The sequence below is a fragment of the Cydia pomonella genome, chromosome 3, assembly GCF_033807575.1.
Source record: "Cydia pomonella isolate Wapato2018A chromosome 3, ilCydPomo1, whole genome shotgun sequence".
NCBI lineage: Eukaryota > Metazoa > Arthropoda > Insecta > Lepidoptera > Tortricidae > Cydia > Cydia pomonella.
The window spans coordinates 22366619-22388099 of NC_084705.1; the positions used below are offsets into that span (position 1 = coordinate 22366619).

General features: G+C 45.1%; 1 protein-coding gene across 1 annotated transcript; it reads left to right on the forward strand.

Annotated features, from left to right (window-relative positions):
• Positions 1 to 213: 213 nt before the first annotated feature.
• LOC133516663 (TELO2-interacting protein 1 homolog) lies at positions 214 to 19464 on the forward strand. Its single transcript, XM_061849683.1, has 20 exons — positions 214 to 1688; positions 2911 to 3053; positions 3800 to 3974; positions 4320 to 4509; positions 5096 to 5237; positions 6844 to 7012; positions 8289 to 8476; positions 10411 to 10599; positions 11274 to 11465; positions 11715 to 11828; positions 12228 to 12395; positions 13473 to 13697; positions 13844 to 13986; positions 15254 to 15349; positions 15489 to 15807; positions 16474 to 16583; positions 17069 to 17256; positions 17701 to 17806; positions 18657 to 18779; positions 19112 to 19464. Exons 1-20 carry the CDS (start codon positions 1498 to 1500, stop codon positions 19328 to 19330), a joined length of 3390 nt encoding a protein of 1129 aa, XP_061705667.1. The 5' UTR covers positions 214 to 1497; the 3' UTR covers positions 19331 to 19464.
• Positions 19465 to 21481: the final 2017 nt, after the last annotated feature.

Here is a 21481-nt window from a genome sequence, read left to right on the forward strand (position 1 = left end):
GTACCATTTGGCGTTGAAACTCTAGGTCCATGGGGTCCCAGCGCGCACAAGTTTTTTGGAGAAATCGCGAAACGTCTGGTTGACGTAACTGGCGGTAAGAGCTGGCGGCTTCCTCGCACAAAGTATCAGTATTGCGATACAACGAGGAAATGCCGCCAGCATCCTTGGTACATTGCCTCAAGGGCCTATTTTAGATATAAGCTAGTTGTAGTAATCATCTGTATATATCCATTATGTATATTGTTATTGTAAATAAATATGATAAAAAAAAATAGATGGAGATCCATGGAGGATCAGCTAGATGTGCAATATATTATGCGTGCGCCCGTGAGGGACAGAAAAAGAATGCAATGAGGCAAATTAAAAACAAGTTTCAACATTCTTGACAACATACCAAAAACAACCTAGGTACTTAATTTGGTCGTGTTATTTGTTGCCCATCATAACTATATACATAACTATCATAATGGAAGGTAGAGTTAAGGAATAGAATCTCCATATACCAAAAAGTGTCCGATAAAAAAACCATAAATAGGTGGCGCGGCGTAGAATACTTGAGAAAAAAATCTAATCACAGACAGCGCACTTCACTCCGTCAGTAAGGGTTCATCTACACGATGGCCCATCGTACGCCAGTTTAAGGGACGCAGCTATGCAGTGGAATGAGATAGCAATATCACTTGCTCCCTCTAACGCATAAATACGTCCCTTGGACTGGCCTACGCTGGGCCATCGTGTAGAGGAGCCATAACATTTAGGTTCTTAGGTACTCTAGCGCTACTCTGGAGTGATTTGGAACTATTATTTATAGCTGACAGCTGGACACTTGCAACAGTTCTGCCTATGGAGTGTGGAATCCTTCCGTAGTTCTGCCTATGGAGATTCTATTCATTGCCTCTACCTTCCATAATAAGCCATACTAAAATTTACGGTGGGGAATATAAAAAAAATGAGACTGTGACGAGACAAACAATCACTCTGCTACTCCTACTGAAAGTTCTATAAGAGCATCTCGTCCATTTGTACCTCTAGAAAAAGAAAAAAAAAACATCCATGTGTCAATGTTAATGTCATTGTCATTAGACATTGCTCTGGCGTTTTTACAAAAATGTGTAAAATTAAAGATTTTTCCAAATAACTCGTGAAAATTGGAAAAGTGTATAAATTAAGTCAAATTTATTATAATTGATTATTTTGGCAAAGCCTCTAGGTCAGGTTTTAATTACTTGCAAGGCAATCTCGACGCCATTCATTTATTCATATATCCTATATATCTTTTCCTGTCAAACCGTTCCTGATTGCTCTTGCTCATTCCTATTTCGCTCTAAGACATCTAAGGTTTTACATTGTAGAAGTGGAAAGTGACTGAGAGTTTATTAATTACTTTCTTGATATTGATTTGCTAGTGGACTCGTAGAAGATGATTTAGGTACATTCAGGTGCAAAGACTACCTGAAGTGCTACTAGGATCTGGATTGTCCAAAATAAAGCAACAAAATGAACGTGGATTTAAAGCAGACGTTTGCGCACATCAAGCCAGTGTGCGATATTGTTATGATGTGCCCCAACACGGACTCCATTGCGCAGTTCACCAGCCGCGTCGGCGAGCTGAAGAAGGAGGCCGTGCAGGAGCTGCAGCAGTACCTCTTGTTCCCATTCATAACCCATATAAAGTCTACTGAAATTGAGTAAGTCAGAAAACTTGTTTACCCTCTGCATTTTCCACACTAACGTGTTATGCACATTTAAACTAAAAATATATTTAGGTACACTCCAATAAGCAAGCCTCAGATTTCTCATTGCATGGTAAGATGAAAGAAAACTCAATATTAAAACTTAAATTTAAATCATATTCATATTTGTCTCATTTAATGAATACCAAAAGCAAATTATAAATAGTTTGAATTGAATTAAATTATATTATATTTTAAATAGAAATCTGGACTTCATAGAAGTAATGCAGATGGAAAGTACTTTGCTAATAAGAAATATTTATCCAAACAATGATATATGATCTTGATCAAGGTCTCACATTATCAAGCAACTTTGCAGTGCATCTGCAATTATATATATTCATGAACAAACCCCTTTATCCTTGAAAATAAGGGTTGGCAAAAATATTATATACCCTAAATTTGCTTTCAGTACAAGGGTTCTCAATAAGTGCAGGCACCTGAGGCAATCCTCATCATGTACCTATCTATTTCGAATAGCCTAACTATAGTTCTTTTTTTTAGCATTAGAAAGAAGATTATGATATATCTTTTTATAGAAAAACACTTTTGAAAAATAAGCCACAACAAATATGTGACAATTATTAAACATATACAATTATTTACATTCTTTTGCTTTCATAAGTAATAGTTACTGATTTTTAAAAGCCCCTTTTGAATGAAAAGATCTGTCAAGATTGTTTACCTTTTTTAATTCTAAGAAAACCTTTTAAGGTTAGGGTGCAGAGATTCAATTTTAAACTTGCAAGTTCGCCACAGGCTTGAAAAATTGGGAAACCCTTCTTTAGTACATAACTTTGCCTTCATCATAATTCTGCTATAAATTGTATCATGGGCTTTGCGAGTGTATTTTTGTAACATTTAGGAGTTGAAATAAGTTTTAGTATAATTTTCATAATAATAAAAATGATAAGGTGAAGTTGGAGACAGCTGGAAAAGATAGGTCATAATAGAATTTTAATATTTTTACTTGTAAACTTTTTTTTTTTTGAGATCAATTAAACTCTATTTCTTGGTAAATTATTGTTTTAAAATTTAATTTTCCCTTTCCTTTCCTTTCCCTATGGTGTAGATACTTTTGTCAAGCCTGAAAACTTAATAAGACACATTTATTGTTGCTACTTATTTTAACTCACAAACTAGAGCATAGTAAAACTTAATTTATTGTATGTTTTAGGAAAAAATATGAGCTCCAGTGGAGGATAATAGATGCTATCCAAGTGGTGCTTGAAAAAGTAACAGTGATCAGCTTCGAGATGTGCATTAAGATAGAAACAGGGCTGCTCAGCCTGGTGTTTGACAAGTCCAAGCCTGGCATGAGTATGATTATCATTCTAATTATGTATATGATTGTTTGTAAGATTTTTGCATCAGTTAATCTATTTAACATACAGTGGCGGGGCAAGACCAAAATTTTATGTGGGCAAGGTACATTTTGTGAGGCCCTCTGGAGGCACTGGCATTTTTAGTTTTTACCTTACCCAGATATAGGTACTTATTTGAGGCGCGAGGCCCCTTGTACCGTGAGGCCGTAGGTGGGGGCCCACGTCGCCCACGCCTAACGCTGCCTCTGTTAACTTAGCAAAAAGTATGTTAGTCATTTAATGCAAAATATAACTTAACATAAAATTATTTCAATCAAAACATTACTAAGCTTAGAATTACGCATATATCTCTTGAGGAGAAATTTTGTTCTTTCTCCCATGATTTTGTTTGTAAGACCAAATTTTTACTTAATTTTTAATTTACGTTTTTTTAGTCACTCTAGTTAGAACCTTTCATAAACCACATAAAGAAGTATTTCTTTTGTTTCTTTGCATAGTATGAACACAAGGTCTGAAACAAGAGTAATGAATTGAATCAAATTGCTCTACTAAACAAAGAGAATTCATCCCAATTTACTATACAACAAGGTTTAAATTAAAATAAACCTATGATAGGTTAATGGTAGTCACGAGCCTTGTGCCTCACGACATATTAAATTCAACCAATTTTTTTGTATAAAATATAATTTTCTATGGAGTATTTTTATTGGAAGTGAGGTGTTTCATGAATTATAATTTCAGTTGCGGATGTGCCAGAGGAGCTAAAGCACTCTGTTATGAAGTGCCTCACAGTGCTAATGCTGCACATCGACGACCGCGTTCGTAAGAAAATGCTTCGGACGCAGGTGTCGCTTATTGCGCAGGCTGTCTTCGTGTCCGTCCACCTTGCCAAGCTGGAGAGGCTCAGGGCACTGAGGTTAGTTATATCTATGTTACATTTTAGCTGTAGTTGTAGCACTAGTAGTGTTGAACATTGAGACTGCATCTGCAAGATGATGCTTCACATGCAGGTGTCGCTCATCATGCAGGCTGTCTTCGTGTTCGTCTACCTTGCCAGTCAGCATATACACCTACCACCATGTTGTCGTGTGCGTAGCTTCTCCTAAAAAAAAAAAAAATTTAACTACCCCATTCCCTGTCAAACATCCAGGCTTTTCGAGATGCTTGCGTTTTTTTTGTTATAACTTTTCTAACTTAGCATATTTTCTGAGCTTTAAGAGCACGAAATCTACATCACAAACCTACTATGATTTGTTATCAGACTGGCAGCCATCAACTCCGTAACGGCGCACACCGGCTGCCATCGCCGGCTGACGGACGCGTATCACATAAAGGACATACCGCTGGAGGCACTGGTGGTGGACATACTGGCCAGCATCCTGCCCGGCGTGCTGGCGGCGCTGCAGGACGTAGCCACCTGCCCCGACAACCCTGGTCACGCGGTACAAGTGGTAAGGATTTACCCCTATTTTACGATAGAGTTACGGGATTAGGATTGATAGCTTATCAGAATCTAGCAAGTCCTCTAGACTACAGATACAATATTATTGGGGCCTCATCACAAACACATTATAAACTCCTTAATATCACGATAGTAAGATGCAAGCAAAAAACTTGCCTAACAATACATACAAGCTTACACATATTACATTGACACAAGGTTCCATTTCGCGAAAGCGAAAGATTACTCCACAATGGACACCTTTTGAATAGAATTCATTCAGTCTGTACATGCTTGGTTTATGTGCCAATTGCGGACCAAATACTAGGTAAAGAAATACGATTAGCAAGCATATTTTTTTTGTATTTCAGAGTCAAAAATGTTAATTCCAACTTGGAATTTCCAAGTTTTTTGAATTTGAATTTTTGATTATGTGACGTACATATTGTTAACTGTACAGTCAGCATCAAATACTTTGTAGCAGTCAAAGTGGCCAAATAGTTCGGTACACCATACTAAATATATGGTGTACCGAACTATTTGGCTACTTTGGTTGCTACAAAGTATTTGACGCTGACTGTACCTACACTTTTCAGGCAGCAATAGACGCGATACACCGCATACTGTGTCTCACGATGAACGACAAATACTTGATCAAGCACTCGACCATAACGGCCGAGGACTTCGCTAAGATGGTCATTGACAAGCGAAAATCTAACAAAGAAGTAAGCAGTAATGGTAATTGATATTGCTAAGGTATTTTCTATGTTATTTTATGTATTTCGTTTATTGGTGAGTTATTTTTATTTAGAAGATTTGATCAATAGATCATTTAAAATTTTCTAGATATTTATTTTACACTTAGGAGCAAAACTTTCCCAATAGTAGCATATTAGTAGAATGTGGAGAAGTTGATGTCGATCAAGGGGAGGGGCACATGGTTAATACATAACAGTTCTCCTTGAAATTTCCTACAAATCCGCCTTAAAGAGGCTAAATTTCTTAATTATCTATGGTTCCCTATTTGGAGTTTTCATAGGAGGAACTAGAAATATTGGACAAAAGAAAAATGTGTTTTTTTCTACTTTTCGATTCGAAATTACAAAATAACCGTAAATGCCAAGTACATCATATGTTAGGCCGATTTGTAGAAAATTTCAATGAGTACTGTTATGTATTAACCATGTGCCCCTCCCCTTGATCGACATCAACTTCTCCACGTTCTACTAATATGCTACTATTGGGACAGTTTTGCTCCTTAGTGTATATTATTGCATGCAAAATATCAAAATTTAAATGATAAACCGACAAGAAACTGCAATGAAGTAAAACAATCGAAAGCATTATAGCCTATTCAATTCTGATCTCGAATGCAAACATAACATTATGTGTCTCCGTCGACCAATCATATAATTCTATAGCAAAGAGAACTTGTAATAGAGCTGGATTGTTGCCATATGGCGCCACTTTTTAATATTTAACAAACTTAAGACATATCAGTAAAATAATAAGGATCAAAGTCAAATGGCGTTCTAAAAGTTATAATCATGTGTCTAAAGATGACAGTAAATTTACTGTGGCTACAAAGTTTACTTTCACAATCCACCTCTATTTCAAATTCTCTTTGTTCTATGATGTACAGCGAGCTGCAAAAGTGGATAACCACTTTTTAAATATAATTCCCTCATCATGCACCTTTAGTTTGCAGCTGTGTGTTGTACCTCATTGGCCAAAAGACCGATTTACCAGTTTTTTTATTGTTAATATTTTCAAGATTCGAATTGACTATTCAATTCTGTAGTTTTAAATGTATTTTTTTAATGTTTAAACATGAGCGCCAATAATTTATTAAATTATTACGTAAGACGATATGGGGGGGGGGGGGGTACGATAATATCTTATTTTTTCTTACAAGGACATTGGGGGGAGTCTTGATATTTCTTATGTAAGATCACAAAAATGCGCAAAGTTAACATTATCACAAAAATGCGCAAAGTTAAGTGGGTTTGAGCCCCTGGATTTAATAAAATCGTATGTAAAGATAAATAATGAAGAAAACCTATAGAATAAAATGAAAATTGATCATTATCAACAAATTAAACTTACTTTAGATTCTTACGTAATAAATAGTAAATAGGAGGGGACGGGGTCGGCCTATTCTTATTTTTTCCTACATAGGGTTGGGAGAGGGTCAAAAACAAAATCATCTTCGCAAAATCGTCTTACGTAATAAATGAATGGCGTCATGTTGGCTGCATATCCTTAGTTCTATTATTTGTACCATTGATGTAAGTACCAAATTAAGAACAAATGGAAAAGGTTCCTCACATGAAGATTGTTTCAGAAAAGAATCCCAAGGAGATATCCAAACGTTCGGCCGAGTGGTTTGCGATGGCGGGCGAGAAGCTGGTGCTGATCAGCAAGAGTCTGTCGGAACTCGTCACGGACGATCACCCTAAAGTGCGCCACGAGCTCGGCGTGTATTGTGCCAGGCTGCTTACAGAGTGCCACCAGTGAGTTTTCTGACATCTTTAGTCGTACAGTTGTCCTTCAGGAGATATCGAAATATTCGGCGGAGTGGTTCTCGATGGCTGGCTAAAAGCTGGTGCTGATCACCAAGAGTCTATCGGAACTGATCGCGAACAATCACCCTGAAGTGCGCCGCGAGCTCGGCGTGTATTGTGCCAGGCTGCCTACAGAGTGCCACTAGTGAGTTGTCTGACATCTTTAGTAATACAGTTGTCGCTCAGGAGATATCCAAATATTCGGCGGAGTGGTTCTCGATGGCGGGCGAAAAGCTGGTGCTGATCAGCAAGAGTCTGTCGGAACGGATCACGAAAAATCACCCTGAAGTGCGCCGCGAGGTCGGCGTGTATTGTGCCAGGCTGTTTACAGAGTGCCACCAGTGAGCCGTCTGACATCTTTAGTCATACCTTACCCTGCAAACAAATTTCTATGCAGGGGGGTCAGTTATTTCTGAAGTTTACTGTATTATCAAAGAATTTAAACTCCTAAAATATTTTAGGCGCACGATAAGTCAAACTGACGTTGAAGACAATGGATTGCTTACCAAACTTGTTCGGTATTTTACGAATTTCAGTGTAATGAATTTGTGAAGTGGAATTGTTATAGTAAGCTAAGCTTAAATGAGCGAGTGAGATGCCTACTCACTTTTAGCAAAGAGAATTTGAAATAGAGGTGGATTGTCAAAGACTACAAAGTTAGTAAATTTACTGTCATCTTTCGACACATGATTTGAACTTTTAGAACGTATTTTACTGATATGTGTTTCACGTGTTAAATATCAAAAAGTCGCGCCATCTAATAGATCAAAGGCCAAAGGTATGGCGGCATCGTTTCGAGCCATGGCGCCATAACTTTTAGGTTGTGCCTTGTGCCCAGTACGATGGCGCCACTTTTTGATATTTAACACATATCACCACAACCACCACTAGCTTTTCGGTGCAGGAAAACATCGTGAGGAAACCTGCTTACATCTGCGAAGAAATTCAAAGTTGTATGTGAAGTCCCCAATCCGCATTGGGCTAGCGTGGGGACTATAGCCCGAGCCCTCTCACACATGAGAGGAGGCCTGTGCCCAGCAGTGGGACGTATATAGGCTGAATTATTACTATTATTAACACATATCAGTGAAGCTGACAGTAAATTTATGAGGCTACAATTTTTTTTGACAATACACCTCTATTTCAAATCCTCTTTGCTTTTAGGCATGGTAAAGTTTTCACCTAATTCATAATCATATTTTTTTGTAAATATTTTTTGTCCCAGAACAATGCAGCCGTCCGTTTCCATCGCACTGGACCTGCTACTGGCGCTCTCAGGCGACTCGCACCCCGAGGTGTCAGAGTACTGCTCGAGCGCGGTGCGCGCGCACTGCGGCCGCCACGTGGCCGATAACCTGCGGGACAACTTCATCAGCACGGTCACCGGCCTGCCGCGGGTGCTGAACAACGTCGGTGAGTGCAGGTCGGGGGGCGGAGCACTGCGAGCGCCACGTGGCCGATAACCTGCGGGACAACTTCATCAGCACGGTCACCGGCCTGCCGCGGGTGCTGAACAACGTCGGTGAGTGCAGGTCGGGGGGCGGAGCACTGCGAGCGCCACGTGGCCGATAACCTGCGGGACAACTTCATCAGCACGGTCACCGGCCTGCCGCGGGTGCTGAACAACGTCGGTGAGTGCAGGTCGGGGGGCGGAGCACTGCGAGCGCCACGTGGCCGATAACCTGCGGGACAACTTCATCAGCACGGTCACCGGCCTGCCGCGGGTGCTGAACAACGTCGGTGAGTGCAGGTCGGGGGGCGGAGCACTGCGAGCGCCACGTGGCCGATAACCTGCGGGACAACTTCATCAGCACGGTCACCGGCCTGCTGCGGGTGCTGAACAACGTCGGTGAGTGCAGGTCGGGGGGGCGGAGCACTGCGAGCGCCACGTGGCCGATAACCTGCGGGACAACTTCATCAGCACGGTCACCGGCCTGCTGCGGGTGCTGAACAACGTCGGTGAGTGCAGGTCGGGGGGCGGAGCACTGCGAGCGCCACGTGGCCGATAACCTGCGGGACAACTTCATCAGCACGGTCACCGGCCTGCTGCGGGTGCTGAACAACGTCGGTGAGTGCAGGTCGGGGGGCGGAGCACTGCGAGCGCCACGTGGCCGATAACCTGCGGGACAACTTCATCAGCACGGTCACCGGCCTGCTGCGGGTGCTGAACAACGTCGGTGAGTGCAGGTCGGGGGGCGGAGCACTGCGAGCGCCACGTGGCCGATAACCTGCGGGACAATTAACTTCATCAGCACGGTCACCGGCCTGCCGCGGGTGCTGAACAACGTCGGTGAGTGCAGGTCGGGGGGCGGAGCACTGCGAGCGCCACGTGGCCGATAACCTGCGGGACGACTTCATCAGCACGGTCACCGGCCTGCTGCGGGTGCTGAACAACGTCGGTGAGTGCAGGTCGGGGGGCGGAGCACTGCGAGCGCCACGTGGCCGATAACCTGCGGGACAACTTCATCAGCACGGTCACCGGCCTGCTGCGGGTGCTGAACAACGTCGGTGAGTGCAGGTCGGGGGGCGGAGCACTGCGAGCGCCACGTGGCCGATAACCTGCGGGACAACTTCATCAGCACGGTCACCGGCCTGCTGCGGGTGCTGAACAACGTCGGTGAGTGCAGGTCGGGGGGCGGAGCACTGCGAGCGCCACGTGGCCGATAACCTGCGGGACAACTTCATCAGCACGGTCACCGGCTTGCTGCGGGTGCTGAACAACGTCGGTGAGTGCAGGTCGGGGGGCGGAGCACTGCGAGCGCCACGTGGCCGATAACCTGCGGGACAACTTCATCAGCACGGTCACCGGCCTGCCGCGGGTGCTGAACAACGTCGGTGAGTACAGGTCGAGGGGCGGAGCACTGCGAGCGCCACGTGGCCAATAACCTGCGGGACAACTTCATCAGCACGGTCACCGGCCTGCCGCGGGTGCTGAACAACGTCGGTGAGTACAGGTCGCGGGGCGGAGCACTGTGAGCGCCACGTGGCCGATAACCTGCGGGACAACTTCATCAGCACGGTCACCGGCCTGCCGCGGGTGCTGAACAACGTTGGTGAGTGCAGGTCGAGGGGCGGAGCACTGCGGCCTCCACGTCACCGACAGTCTCTGGGACAACTTCACGAGCGCCTTCACCGGCCTGCCGCGGGTGCTGCACCGGTGAGTGCAGGACGAGGGCTGGAGCACTGCAACCTCCACGTGGCTGACAGCCTGCGGGAGCATCGTATTGTATATACTTATTACTGGAAAGGGGCATCAAATCACAAGAGGTTTTGAGCTCTAGTCCCCTCGCTAGCCCAATATGGATTGAGGACTATAACGACAACTTTATAGTATCCGTTTGTTTCAGATTCCGCCCGCAAACTAACAGCTCTGAACATGTTATACGGTTATATTGAGATGATGATGGACTCTGCGCAACCTCAGACGTTGACCGCAGCCCTCTGCACTGAGCACTCGCTCCAGAGCTTCGTGAGCGCGCTGCTGGAGGCGGCCGCGCTGCACACTGACCTCGTGCTGCTCGCGCGGCACACGACAGGTACAGACTACACGAGTGATGACAGCTGACGTCAGCACCGAACACTCGCAGTACCTCGTGAGCGCGCTGCTGGAGGCGGCCGCGCTGCACACTGACCTCGTGCTGCTCGCGCGGCACACGACAGGTACAGACTACACGAGTGATGACAGCTGACGTCAGCACCGAACACTCGCAGTACCTCGTGAGCGCGCTGCTGGAGGCGGCCGCGCTGCACACTGACCTCGTGCTGCTCGCGCGGCACACGACAGGTACAGACTACACGAGTGATGACAGCTGACGTCAGCACCGAACACTCGCAGTACCTCGTGAGCGCGCTGCTGGAGGCGGCCGCGCTGCACACTGACCTCGTGCTGCTCGCGCGGCACACGACAGGTACAGACTACACGAGTGATGACAGCTGACGTCAGCACCGAACACTCGCAGTACCTCGTGAGCGCGCTGCTGGAGGCGGCCGCGCTGCACACTGACCTCGTGCTGCTCGCGCGGCACACGACAGGTACAGACTACACGAGTGATGACAGCTGACGTCAGCACCGAACACTCGCAGTACCTCGTGTGTGCGCTGCTGGAGGCGGCCGCCGATATATATAGATTTGCTACTTTCATTTAGTACAAATATTGCGTTTTGTAAACATTATCTAAGTTTTTCCTCCAATTTTTATTTTATTGTGTAGACATGCGCACCACGGCGCCAACATCATCGCCGTGGTTGAAGCTGCGGCATCTGGACGGCGCGGCGGTGGCTCGGTTGTGGAGCATAGCGCGGCTGCTGGGCGGCGCCGAGTGCGCCTCGCTGCTGCTCGACCGTCTCTCGCCGCACTCGCCCGAGAGCGCCGCGCTGGCCAACACCCTCGCGTCAGGTATGTGATGGCCGTGGAGCCTGACGCGGCTGCTGGGCGGCGCCGAGTGCGCCTCGCTGCTGCTCGACCGTCTCTCGCCGCACTCGCCCGAGAGCGCCGCGCTGGCCAACACCCTCGCGTCAGGTATGTGATGGCCGTGGAGCCTGACGCGGCTGCTGGGCGGCGCCGAGTGCGCCTCGCTGCTGCTCGACCGTCTCTCGCCGCACTCGCCCGAGAGCGCCGCGCTGGCCAACACCCTCGCGTCAGGTATGTGATGGCCGTGGAGCCTGACGCGGCTGCTGGGCGGCGCCGAGTGCGCCTCGCTGCTGCTCGACCGTCTCTCGCCGCACTCGCCCGAGAGCGCCGCGCTGGCCAACACCCTCGCGTCAGGTATGTGATGGCCGTGGAGCCTGACGCGGCTGCTGGGCGGCGCCGAGTGCGCCTCGCTGCTGCTCGACCGTCTCTCGCCACACTCGCCCGAGAGCGCCGCGCTGGCCAACACCCTCGCGTCAGGTATGTGATGGCCGTGGAGCCTGACGCGGCTGCTGGGCGGCGCCGAGTGCGCCTCGCTGCTGCTCGACCGTCTCTCGCCGCACTCGCCCGAGAGCGCCGCGCTGGCCAACACCCTCGTGTCAGGTATGTGATGGTCGTGGAGCCTGACGGGCTGCTAGGCAGCGTCGATACTATTCGACGCTTATAGGGGCAACGCATATTTTTGAAATCATCCCATTTATGAATTCTGATTTTGTTGTGTATCCTTGAGTATGTATAACAATTTTATATTTGCAGCTCCTAACGCCCCAGCAGAATTGGCGCAGCGCGTGCTCAGTGCGTACACGGAGGAGAGCACGTGGTACCTGCCGCTCGAGGTAGGCAGCGAAGAGGCACCCACTACAGAAGAGACCCTCGACCCCTCCGTGTACAATCCCCGCGCGTGGACCAAGGACAGCGTGCCAGGTACGAACACAGTGGGTGCACGGAGAACATATGGTAGGTACCTGTCGCTCTAGGTGAGCAGTGAAGAGGCGCCCAAGACAGAAGAGACCCTCAAGCCCTCCGTGTAGGACCCCCGCGCTTGGACACGAGGGTCGTATTCCAGCTACGAACACACAGTGGGTACACGGAAAGAAGCTATTACACTATACTTTACATATATTTTTTGACGAAGAATATGGATGAATTGTAATTGTAGTAGAAATAAATCACTTAGCTGCGCATCCCTATGCGCAGCTTAAATCCATTTTGTTCTAAAGACGTAACGCATACAAACAAAACAAGAGACCGGTATTTTCGGAGTGTTTGTGTTACGTCTAGTATTGATGTGGACGCAGATGCTCTAAGGAAGAGCGCGCAGTTTACGGTTATATTTTTTTCATTAATTGAATAGAATCAGACCAAGATAAATCGGCAGCGATTTGGACAGCCCAGACAGCGCAAGTGTTATTTTAAACGTCAAACTTCTATGAAATTATGACGTTTACTTAACTCTTGCACAGGCTGGGCTATCAAAATTCAAAATTCAAATTCAAATTCAAAATTCAAAATTTTATTCTGCAAGTAGGCCTCAAGGGCTCTTTTACAAGTCAATACAACATTTACAGTAACATCATATAGTGACATGAAAAATACATAACAACATTTTATAAATACAACAGCCAATACCTGGGTAAACATTACATTATAATAATCTTAAAATAAATAATTACTACAATACAATAGAGATGTATAGTCTCTATGGTTAAAAACACATTAAATCTGGAGATGTAAAAGGTCCCCAATGTCAGAGTACTAATATTAATAAAATTTGGAGGTGTAAAGTCTCTCCAAGTGTCAAAATAAAATTTATACTAAATAAATAAACCGCGTCTGGACTGTTAAACTAGCAGTCTCATAAACTAATGCTACATTCTGTACATAACTAGTATGTACCAAGTCAAGTATATTATACAATATCAAAATCGCAGCCCACTTAGCTTGTTCTGACTCTAGTAAAAAACAAGGAGGGATATACTAAGACTTGGTCTGTCCCTCCAGGCCTGTACGAGGGCGCGACGGAGACGCGCTACACGGGCCTCAGCTACGCGGCGCCGCGCCCGCCGCGCCGCGCCGCCGGCGCCTGCGCCACGCCGGCCGAGGCGCGGCGCAACATGGCGCTCGCGTGCCTGCTGACCGAGGGCGTCGGCCTCATGGCCAGGAGGCTCATGGCCGACTTCCAGCCCTATCTGCTCAAGACGCTCTGTCTGATATTGGAGAGAGTTGGTAAGTTCCCATCCTAATAACCCACTCTAAGCGGGGCTCGGCCTTCGCCTTCCGTATGTAAAGTAAAGAAATTGCACCATATTTCAACTATTATGTATATTATTTTTGTTTAAACACTGTGTGTGTACTGTATACTGTACCCGCAGGTAGTACGTACGAAATGCTGCACCTAGCCGGCGTGAAGGCCATCAGCGACATCGCGACGGCGTGCGGCCATGACTCCGTGCCCGACCTCATCCGCTGCAACGCCGACTACTTCACACACCAGATCTCCGTCCGGCTAAAAAAGGTTTGAATCACTCCTCTACTAGTATAGTGTACGAGACGCTATACAATGCTGCCCTAACATAGGTAAATATTCACTTAAGTTGGGGCACTTACTGTAACGAGCGTTAAGGTGATCACCGACGTCGCGACGGCGATCGAACACGACTCCGTACCGGATATCTTCGCTGCACCACCAACTACTTCATACTCCAGATCTCTGTCATACTAAAAAAGCGGCCAAGTGCGAGTCGGACTCGCCCATGAAGGATTCCGTACCATTTATGAAGTATTAAAAAAAACTACTTACTAGATCTCGTTCAAACCAATTTTCGGTGGAGATGTACATTACATCATATATTTTTTTTAGTTTTATCATTCTCTTATTTTAGAAGTTACAGGGGGGGGACACATTTTACCACTTTGGAAGTGTCTCTCGCGCAAACTATTCAGTTAAAAAAAAATGATATTAGAAACCTCAATATCATTTTTGAAGACCTATCCACAGATACCCCACGTGTATGGGTTTGATGAAAAAAATTTTTTTGAGTTTCAGTTATAAGTATGGGGAACCCCAAAATTGTTTTTTTTTTTTTGCAATTTTTGTGTGAATATCTTAATGCGGTTCACTGAATAAAAGCCTGACCAGAAATATATGATCATTGTCAAGAGGGCGCTGTTCTGTCTCATCTATAGGGTGACAGTTCAGTTTAGTATGAAAAATTTAGTTCCAATGAAATTCCGCAACATGGCGCGTGATCATATATTACCGGTCAGGCTTTACCAAGTTTCAACCGTATAGTTCTTATAGTTTCGGAAAAAAGTGGCTGTGATATACGGACGGACAGACAGACAGACATACATACATACATACATACATACATGACGAATCCATAAGAGTTCCGTTTTTTGCCATTTGGCTACGGAATCCTAAAAAAGTAGCTCTCCTCTACTGCACGCTGAGCCATCCGTGAAAGTAGCAGAAGAGTGGACGCTCGCTATGTGGTAGGTAATTAATCACTACTGCGCTCGGTATAATGTTTTTGAATTGTTTGGTTCGCTTTAACATTATGTAATACATATAATCTCCTTGAGCCTAAATATTAATAGTGGCAACTGTTTAAACTGCGACAATCGGATGTATATGGCATTACTTACAGAAACACTATATAATGCCTCTTTCACTCGATTATCGTAACAGCAAATAAGATGGATTTAGTAATATTTCGGCTTCACTATTATCAGGTCGGCTTTATGCAACTAGCTGTGAATAGCAATATCCTCTTTTTTAGGCTTGGAACACTGAATCAGCACTTCAAATTATGTCCGTGGTTATGCAGTACAGTGACGCTAGTATACTTGACTGTCTCTATGGAATAGTGGAAGACGTAAGTATAGTAACTCACTCTTAAAATCTTATTAAACCTATTTCTTCAATTGATATATTCGTAGTTATTTCATAAAATAAAAAAAAACCAACATCAACCATAGGTGGGACATATTTTTAAATATTACCTAACATTTTAGGTTCTAGTTCAAAGTTTGGATAAATATCACGAAAAAAACTTACAAGCATACCTTCAAGTGTTCCTGACATTCATCACTTGTATCCGAAAATGGTTTCCTGCGGAGGATGAATCTAAAACGACAGAAAAAAAGGAAAGTGAAAAGGACCAAGAAATTGATGTGTTGAAGGACCTGATGGAATATCTGGCGCATACCGAGGAAATGGATAAGCTAATGAAAAACGAGGAGGCGGAGACAACACAAAGCGCAGAGGAGATGTATAAAGAAGATCAGAAAATTAGAGAGGAAGGAATTCTGGACTATGATGATAAGGTTACAGGTTGGTTGTTTTATTTTCTTCTTTCATCATATCGGTATCATATTCTGATTAGGAAATAGGAGAAAAAAAATTGATCGAAATCGAAAAATGTTTAGATTTTGGACTAGAACCCCAACTACCCCATATATTTCTTTTTCTCGCGTTAACATTTGTTTTTCTATATTTTCCTTATCAAAACACAATACCGAATATGTCCTTAAACGGCTCCCCACTATTTTGTTACATTCTGTATCAAGAATGATTATTGTTATTTCTGTATGTTCATTCCTTTTCATAAAGTTTCAATTACAATGTTAGATGAATGTTAGGTCAATGAAATGAACTGTAACTTATGCCTCTAACTAGTCTAACTAATAGAGAATCTACGGCTGGAGAAAAGATTCAAACTGTTGTAGTGAAATTTTGAATTGTATATCTTGAGTTGTAATGGTTTTGTCTGACCATTCCATCCGGTTTAGCATCAAGGTAAATTGGAACCCAATACATCATTTAAAAAAATCGAAACACTCTGCCCTGTAGTGTTAAAAGTTCACAAATAGTTAATTGGCCAACACCCAACTATTCCGAAATATGTTCCCAAATTTAATTCGATATTCTAAAATTCGGCGTAAAATATTTCGGAATTATGTAGTGTAGGTACCCAGTAAATTAGGACAATTCTTTCAGAGGAAACCCCTCCCCTGCCTCGGCATATCGTCGTGACGCGAACTATTCTCAGGCGGTGCCTCAATTTCCTTACGTCGAAGAATACCGAGGTGGCCATCCTAGCGCTGCAGGTGGGTGATGAAATTGATAACTCAGTGTATAGGTACATCAGGTAATCCGTATTTTTTTGACATTTAGATTTTATCCTAGACAACTGTCTAGGAACTTCTAGGCTACCATTTTTTATAAAATGTTGGTGTTTGACTATCCTTTTGTGAAAATTCTTATTATTAAGTTTGACATATCTATAATAACGAACTTATGTACGAAATATCATTTGATATTTACCAGTCGCTTTTCGGTGAAGGAAAACATCGTGAGGAAACCGAACAATTCCAACAAGGCCTAGTTGTACCCTCTTAAGTTGGAAGATCAGATGGCAGTCGCTTTCGTAAAAAACTAGTGCCTCCGCCGAATCTTGGGATTAGTTGTCAAGCGGACCCCAGCTCCCATGAGCCGCAATATGCCGGGACAACGCTAGGAAGAAGAGAAGTATTGTGAACCTACTGTAAATACCCCGTTTTTAACAGTAGTAGTAAATTTATTTTTCGTATAGGTTCTAAACGAGGGTTTCCCGATCCTGGCGCGGTACCCGGACGAGCTGCTGCCGCTGGCGCACGCGTGCTGGGCGCCGCTGGCCGCGCGCTGCGCCGCGGACGACGCCGTGGTGTTGCGCCGCGCGCTCGAACTGCTCGTTACTATGGCGGCGTTGGCTAAGGACTTCCTCAGGCAACGGGCTGCAACGTGAGTCGATCTGCCTTTTGAAGTAAATATCTCAGTAATACTATTCGCATCATCTTTGTATGCAAACTTCTATGCAGGGGTACCTTTTCTCGGTACAATATTTTAAATCGTGTTTTCATCATTCCGCTTTATGTTGCTATTTATATTTGGACTAAACTGTCTTGTAAATTGTGCCCACCTTTTGAGTGCCTCCTAGTCCATCTACTGGGCCTTACTGAAAATTAACGTCGCGAAGTGTCATGTGAGCTGAGTAGGGACCATTTGGTGCAGCTCTTATAATTTTATGTTATTTTTAGTTACATTTAGTGTTCTACCTCTACTTCTTGTCTTTTACTTTTTATTTCAATAGTCACACTGAAAATCTCAAAATCTAAAACTAAGATTTCGTATTCGCCTGCAATGACTCTGTAACCATATGATGCTGAATTGAGATCGACTTTTCAGGGACGTGCTGCCCCACATATACGCGTTCCTGCACAAATCGGCGCACGAGAGCCACCTGAAGGACGCGGGCGCCGCTTACCGCAGCTCCGCCGCATACCGGCTGCAGGTAATACACAAATACACTAATACTAATACTCATAATGTTGTGTTCCTGTCGGTGAGTAAGATTGCCAGAGCTCAACGAGTGTCTGGAGTATTAAGATCGGCAACGCGCATGTAACTCCTCTGGAGTTGCAGGCGTACATAGGCTACGGAGATTGCTTACCATCAGGCGAGCCGTATGCCTGCGTGCCACCAATGTAGTATAAAAAAATACTCTATACTCGGGATACAAACATCTGGGCCGAATATAGGAATGAAAAGTCAGGTGAGGTGATTATATTTCCTAAAATTTTCGTAAAAGCTATTGTCACTTGGCGAGGCCCCCTTTTATGTTGGTGTCGTGAGGGTAACTTTACTGGTGAGGGAAATACTCGATACATACCTACACTGATATAGACAATAGCGTGCCGTCTTAGACATCAGAGCCGACAATTGTGTCGAGTCTTAGCGTCATCATGTCTCTCAGGCTGATATAAAAATGCATGTTTGTACGATCTCATGATTAGTAAGCTCATTTCCTTTAACCTTCCATATCCTACTTTCCTCTTATAGACAGCGTAATAGTCGAGATTAGTTCCTCAACCTCAGGTACCAGCAAGTAAGTATGTAGCTCAAGAGAATGCACCAGGAGCAAGACAATGTTTATACCTGACATAAACGTTCTCTTGCTACTGGTGCAGACTTATGTCGGCTAAAATCACAAATCTCTTAACTCCATTTGAAGGAGATAACTGATTTACGACTTTAGCTTACCACACCTAAAGTTGGAAACCTCTTAACTCCATTCGAAGGAGATACGAGGTTTGCGAGTATTGTTATGTTCTCTAGAATCATGTATTATTTACTAATCGCAGGCGAGCGCGCTCGGCGCGCTGCGCACCCTGGCGCCGGACCTGGCGCTGGAGGCCGAGCGCCTGCAGGACGCCATGGCGAGTGCCGACCACTACCTCAGCAGCAAGCAGCCCAAGCCTCTGCAGGTAATATTTCGTGTTTATGAACTAAATTTTGTGTAATTTTAAATGTCTATCCTGCCACTACGATAAGGAATACACGTAGGTACACAAGCTTTATAAATAAAATAAAATAATAAATGCGTACTTTCTGCATACCTACGTTTATAAAGTCCAAAATATGTACTGCACAAATTAAGTCAGAGACAAGTTGCTAATAAAGACTGTCCAATCTTTAATAATGATGAAATTATTATTTAGCCTGACCTAAACTTAGGGTTAAGCGATTTGATTCTCATTAAAGTACCTATCCGCCTTGTCAGTTTATACTGTATTAAATCTCAATTGTACACCCCAAGGAGCTTGCCGTGAAGTTCTTCAAAGCAATGCTGGAGTACGATTACGGCGCGACGTGGTTCCACCTGCGCCAGCTGGCCGGCAACGAGTGCGAGGTGCGGCCGCCCGGCGCCGCGCCCCTGCCGCTGCTGCCCGTCGCCGGCGCGCCCGGCCCGCCCGCCGCCCGCCACCTGCAGCGCAACGTCGCGCTGGTGCTCGCGGGGCTGCACCGCCACGGCTAGCCCGTGCCGTGTCTGCGGCCGCCCGGCGCCGCGCCCCTGCCGCTGCTGCCCGTCGCCGGCGCGCCCGGCCCGCCCGCCGCCCGCCACCTGCAGCGCAACGTCGCGCTGGTGCTCGCGGGGCTGCACCGCCACGGCTAGCCCGTGCCGTGTCTGCGGCCGCCCGGCGCCGCGCCCCTGCCGCTGCTGCCCGTCGCCGGCGCGCCCGGCCCGCCCGCCGCCCGCCACCTGCAGCGCAACGTCGCGCTGGTGCTCGCGGGGCTGCACCGCCACGGCTAGCCCGTGCCGTGTCTGCGGCCGCCCGGCGCCGCGCCCCTGCCGCTGCTGCCCGTCGCCGGCGCGCCCGGCCCGCCCGCCGCCCGCCACCTGCAGCGCAACGTCGCGCTGGTGCTCGCGGGGCTGCACCGCCACGGCTAGCCCGTGCCGTGTCTGCGGCCGCCCGGCGCCGCGCCCCTGCCGCTGCTGCCCGTCGCCGGCGCGCCCGGCCCGCCCGCCGCCCGCCACCTGCAGCGCAACGTCGCGCTGGTGCTCGCGGGGCTGCACCGCCACGGCTAGCCCGTGCCGTGTCTGCAGAAATGTAGACGCGGCGAACGAAAACTTGCACGGTAAACTGAATGCGGATGGATCAAATACTGTTGATTCGATACGTTTAATACGATTTCCCGCGTAATACACCATTTTACACTGGTCCTTTTGTTCACTTTCTCCGCCCCCTCAGAAGCTTATCAAGCCGATTTTACTGTATTTTTTATTGTTATTGTATCCCGTCAGCCAGCAGAACATAGGCACAGTATATGAGAAAATTGTATAAAGTAATTAGGGTTGTATATAATGTTTGACGAAATTAAACCACAGACACAGTAATAGTACGATACAAGTGCGAAAAATAGAAAATTCGAAACGAGTGGCGATAAATTGAAACATGTCCGAAGGGAGTGTTTTAAATCGTCATGAGTTGCGAATTACCTATTCGTACATGTACCATACAACGTTTTACAGTACATATGGCCCTTTAAATTTTCGACATAGTTACGTAATGTGCTGATTAGAGCACTAGTGCGGTAAAATAGCACCATATGTACTGTAAAGTCTATTTACATTACATTCAATAAGGAGTTATAATTAGAGCCTATATCATAGCTTTCATGAATTGCGTGAAAATTGTAAATGACATTGTTATGATGATTTAATTGAAAAAAAAAAAACATAAGTAATAAAACGTGATAGATGAAAACATACTACACACTTGAAAATTCAATGAAATGGTGTGGTTATACTATATCTCTATATCGTAGAACCTAGCCGGTAACGTGGGTAACTGTATAAGTAGATATGTATGATCATTAATATACTGTGTCGTCGTGTATCATTAAAATGCGGCTATTGACACTAAACAGATATTACGGACAGATCCGAATAATACAACCACTCATAACCGCTTTATTCGTCAAAAACTGATGAGAAAGTTGCATTTTATCCACAAGAATGGCAAATTAGATGCAAATTTTAAGTTCACGTTGGTTAGTGAAATTGACTTTTAAGTGATGACTTTCAAAGAAATATTTATCATAGCATTCACTCAGATTTGATTGTTAATGTTTTACAGTTAGTATTTTCTTCACGTTGGTGTGCTGAGAAATGTTGTTTCATTCGGTAGCAAAGTTTTTTATAACCCTCGTGTTTATAAACTCTTGCAACGCTCAAGATTCCACTTTGCGAAACATTCGCTACGCTCATAGTTCAATTAATCTTTCGCTTGCTCGAGTATCAATATTAGAACGAAGAGTTAAACAGCTACTTTGTCCCCTTGTAAAACAAAAGTTGTTGTTTAACCGCTCGTGCTAAAATTGATACCCGAGCAAGCGAAAGATTCCAAAATTGAACCACGAGCCTAGCGAGTGGTTCGAGAAATGGAATCTTGAGCGTTGCGAGGGTTTTAAGGCACGAGGGTTAAACAAACTTTGCCTCCGAGTGAAACACAAAATTTTTCACCACACTAACGCGAGAAAAATACTAACTATGAAATTTCAAAAAAAATCAAGCCAAAACAAATCTGACTGAACGTAATAAAAATAACATCATTCCAAATCATCATTTAAAAGTCCATTCTACCAGCTAACATACGGAAACAACTCAAAATTTGCATCCGATTAC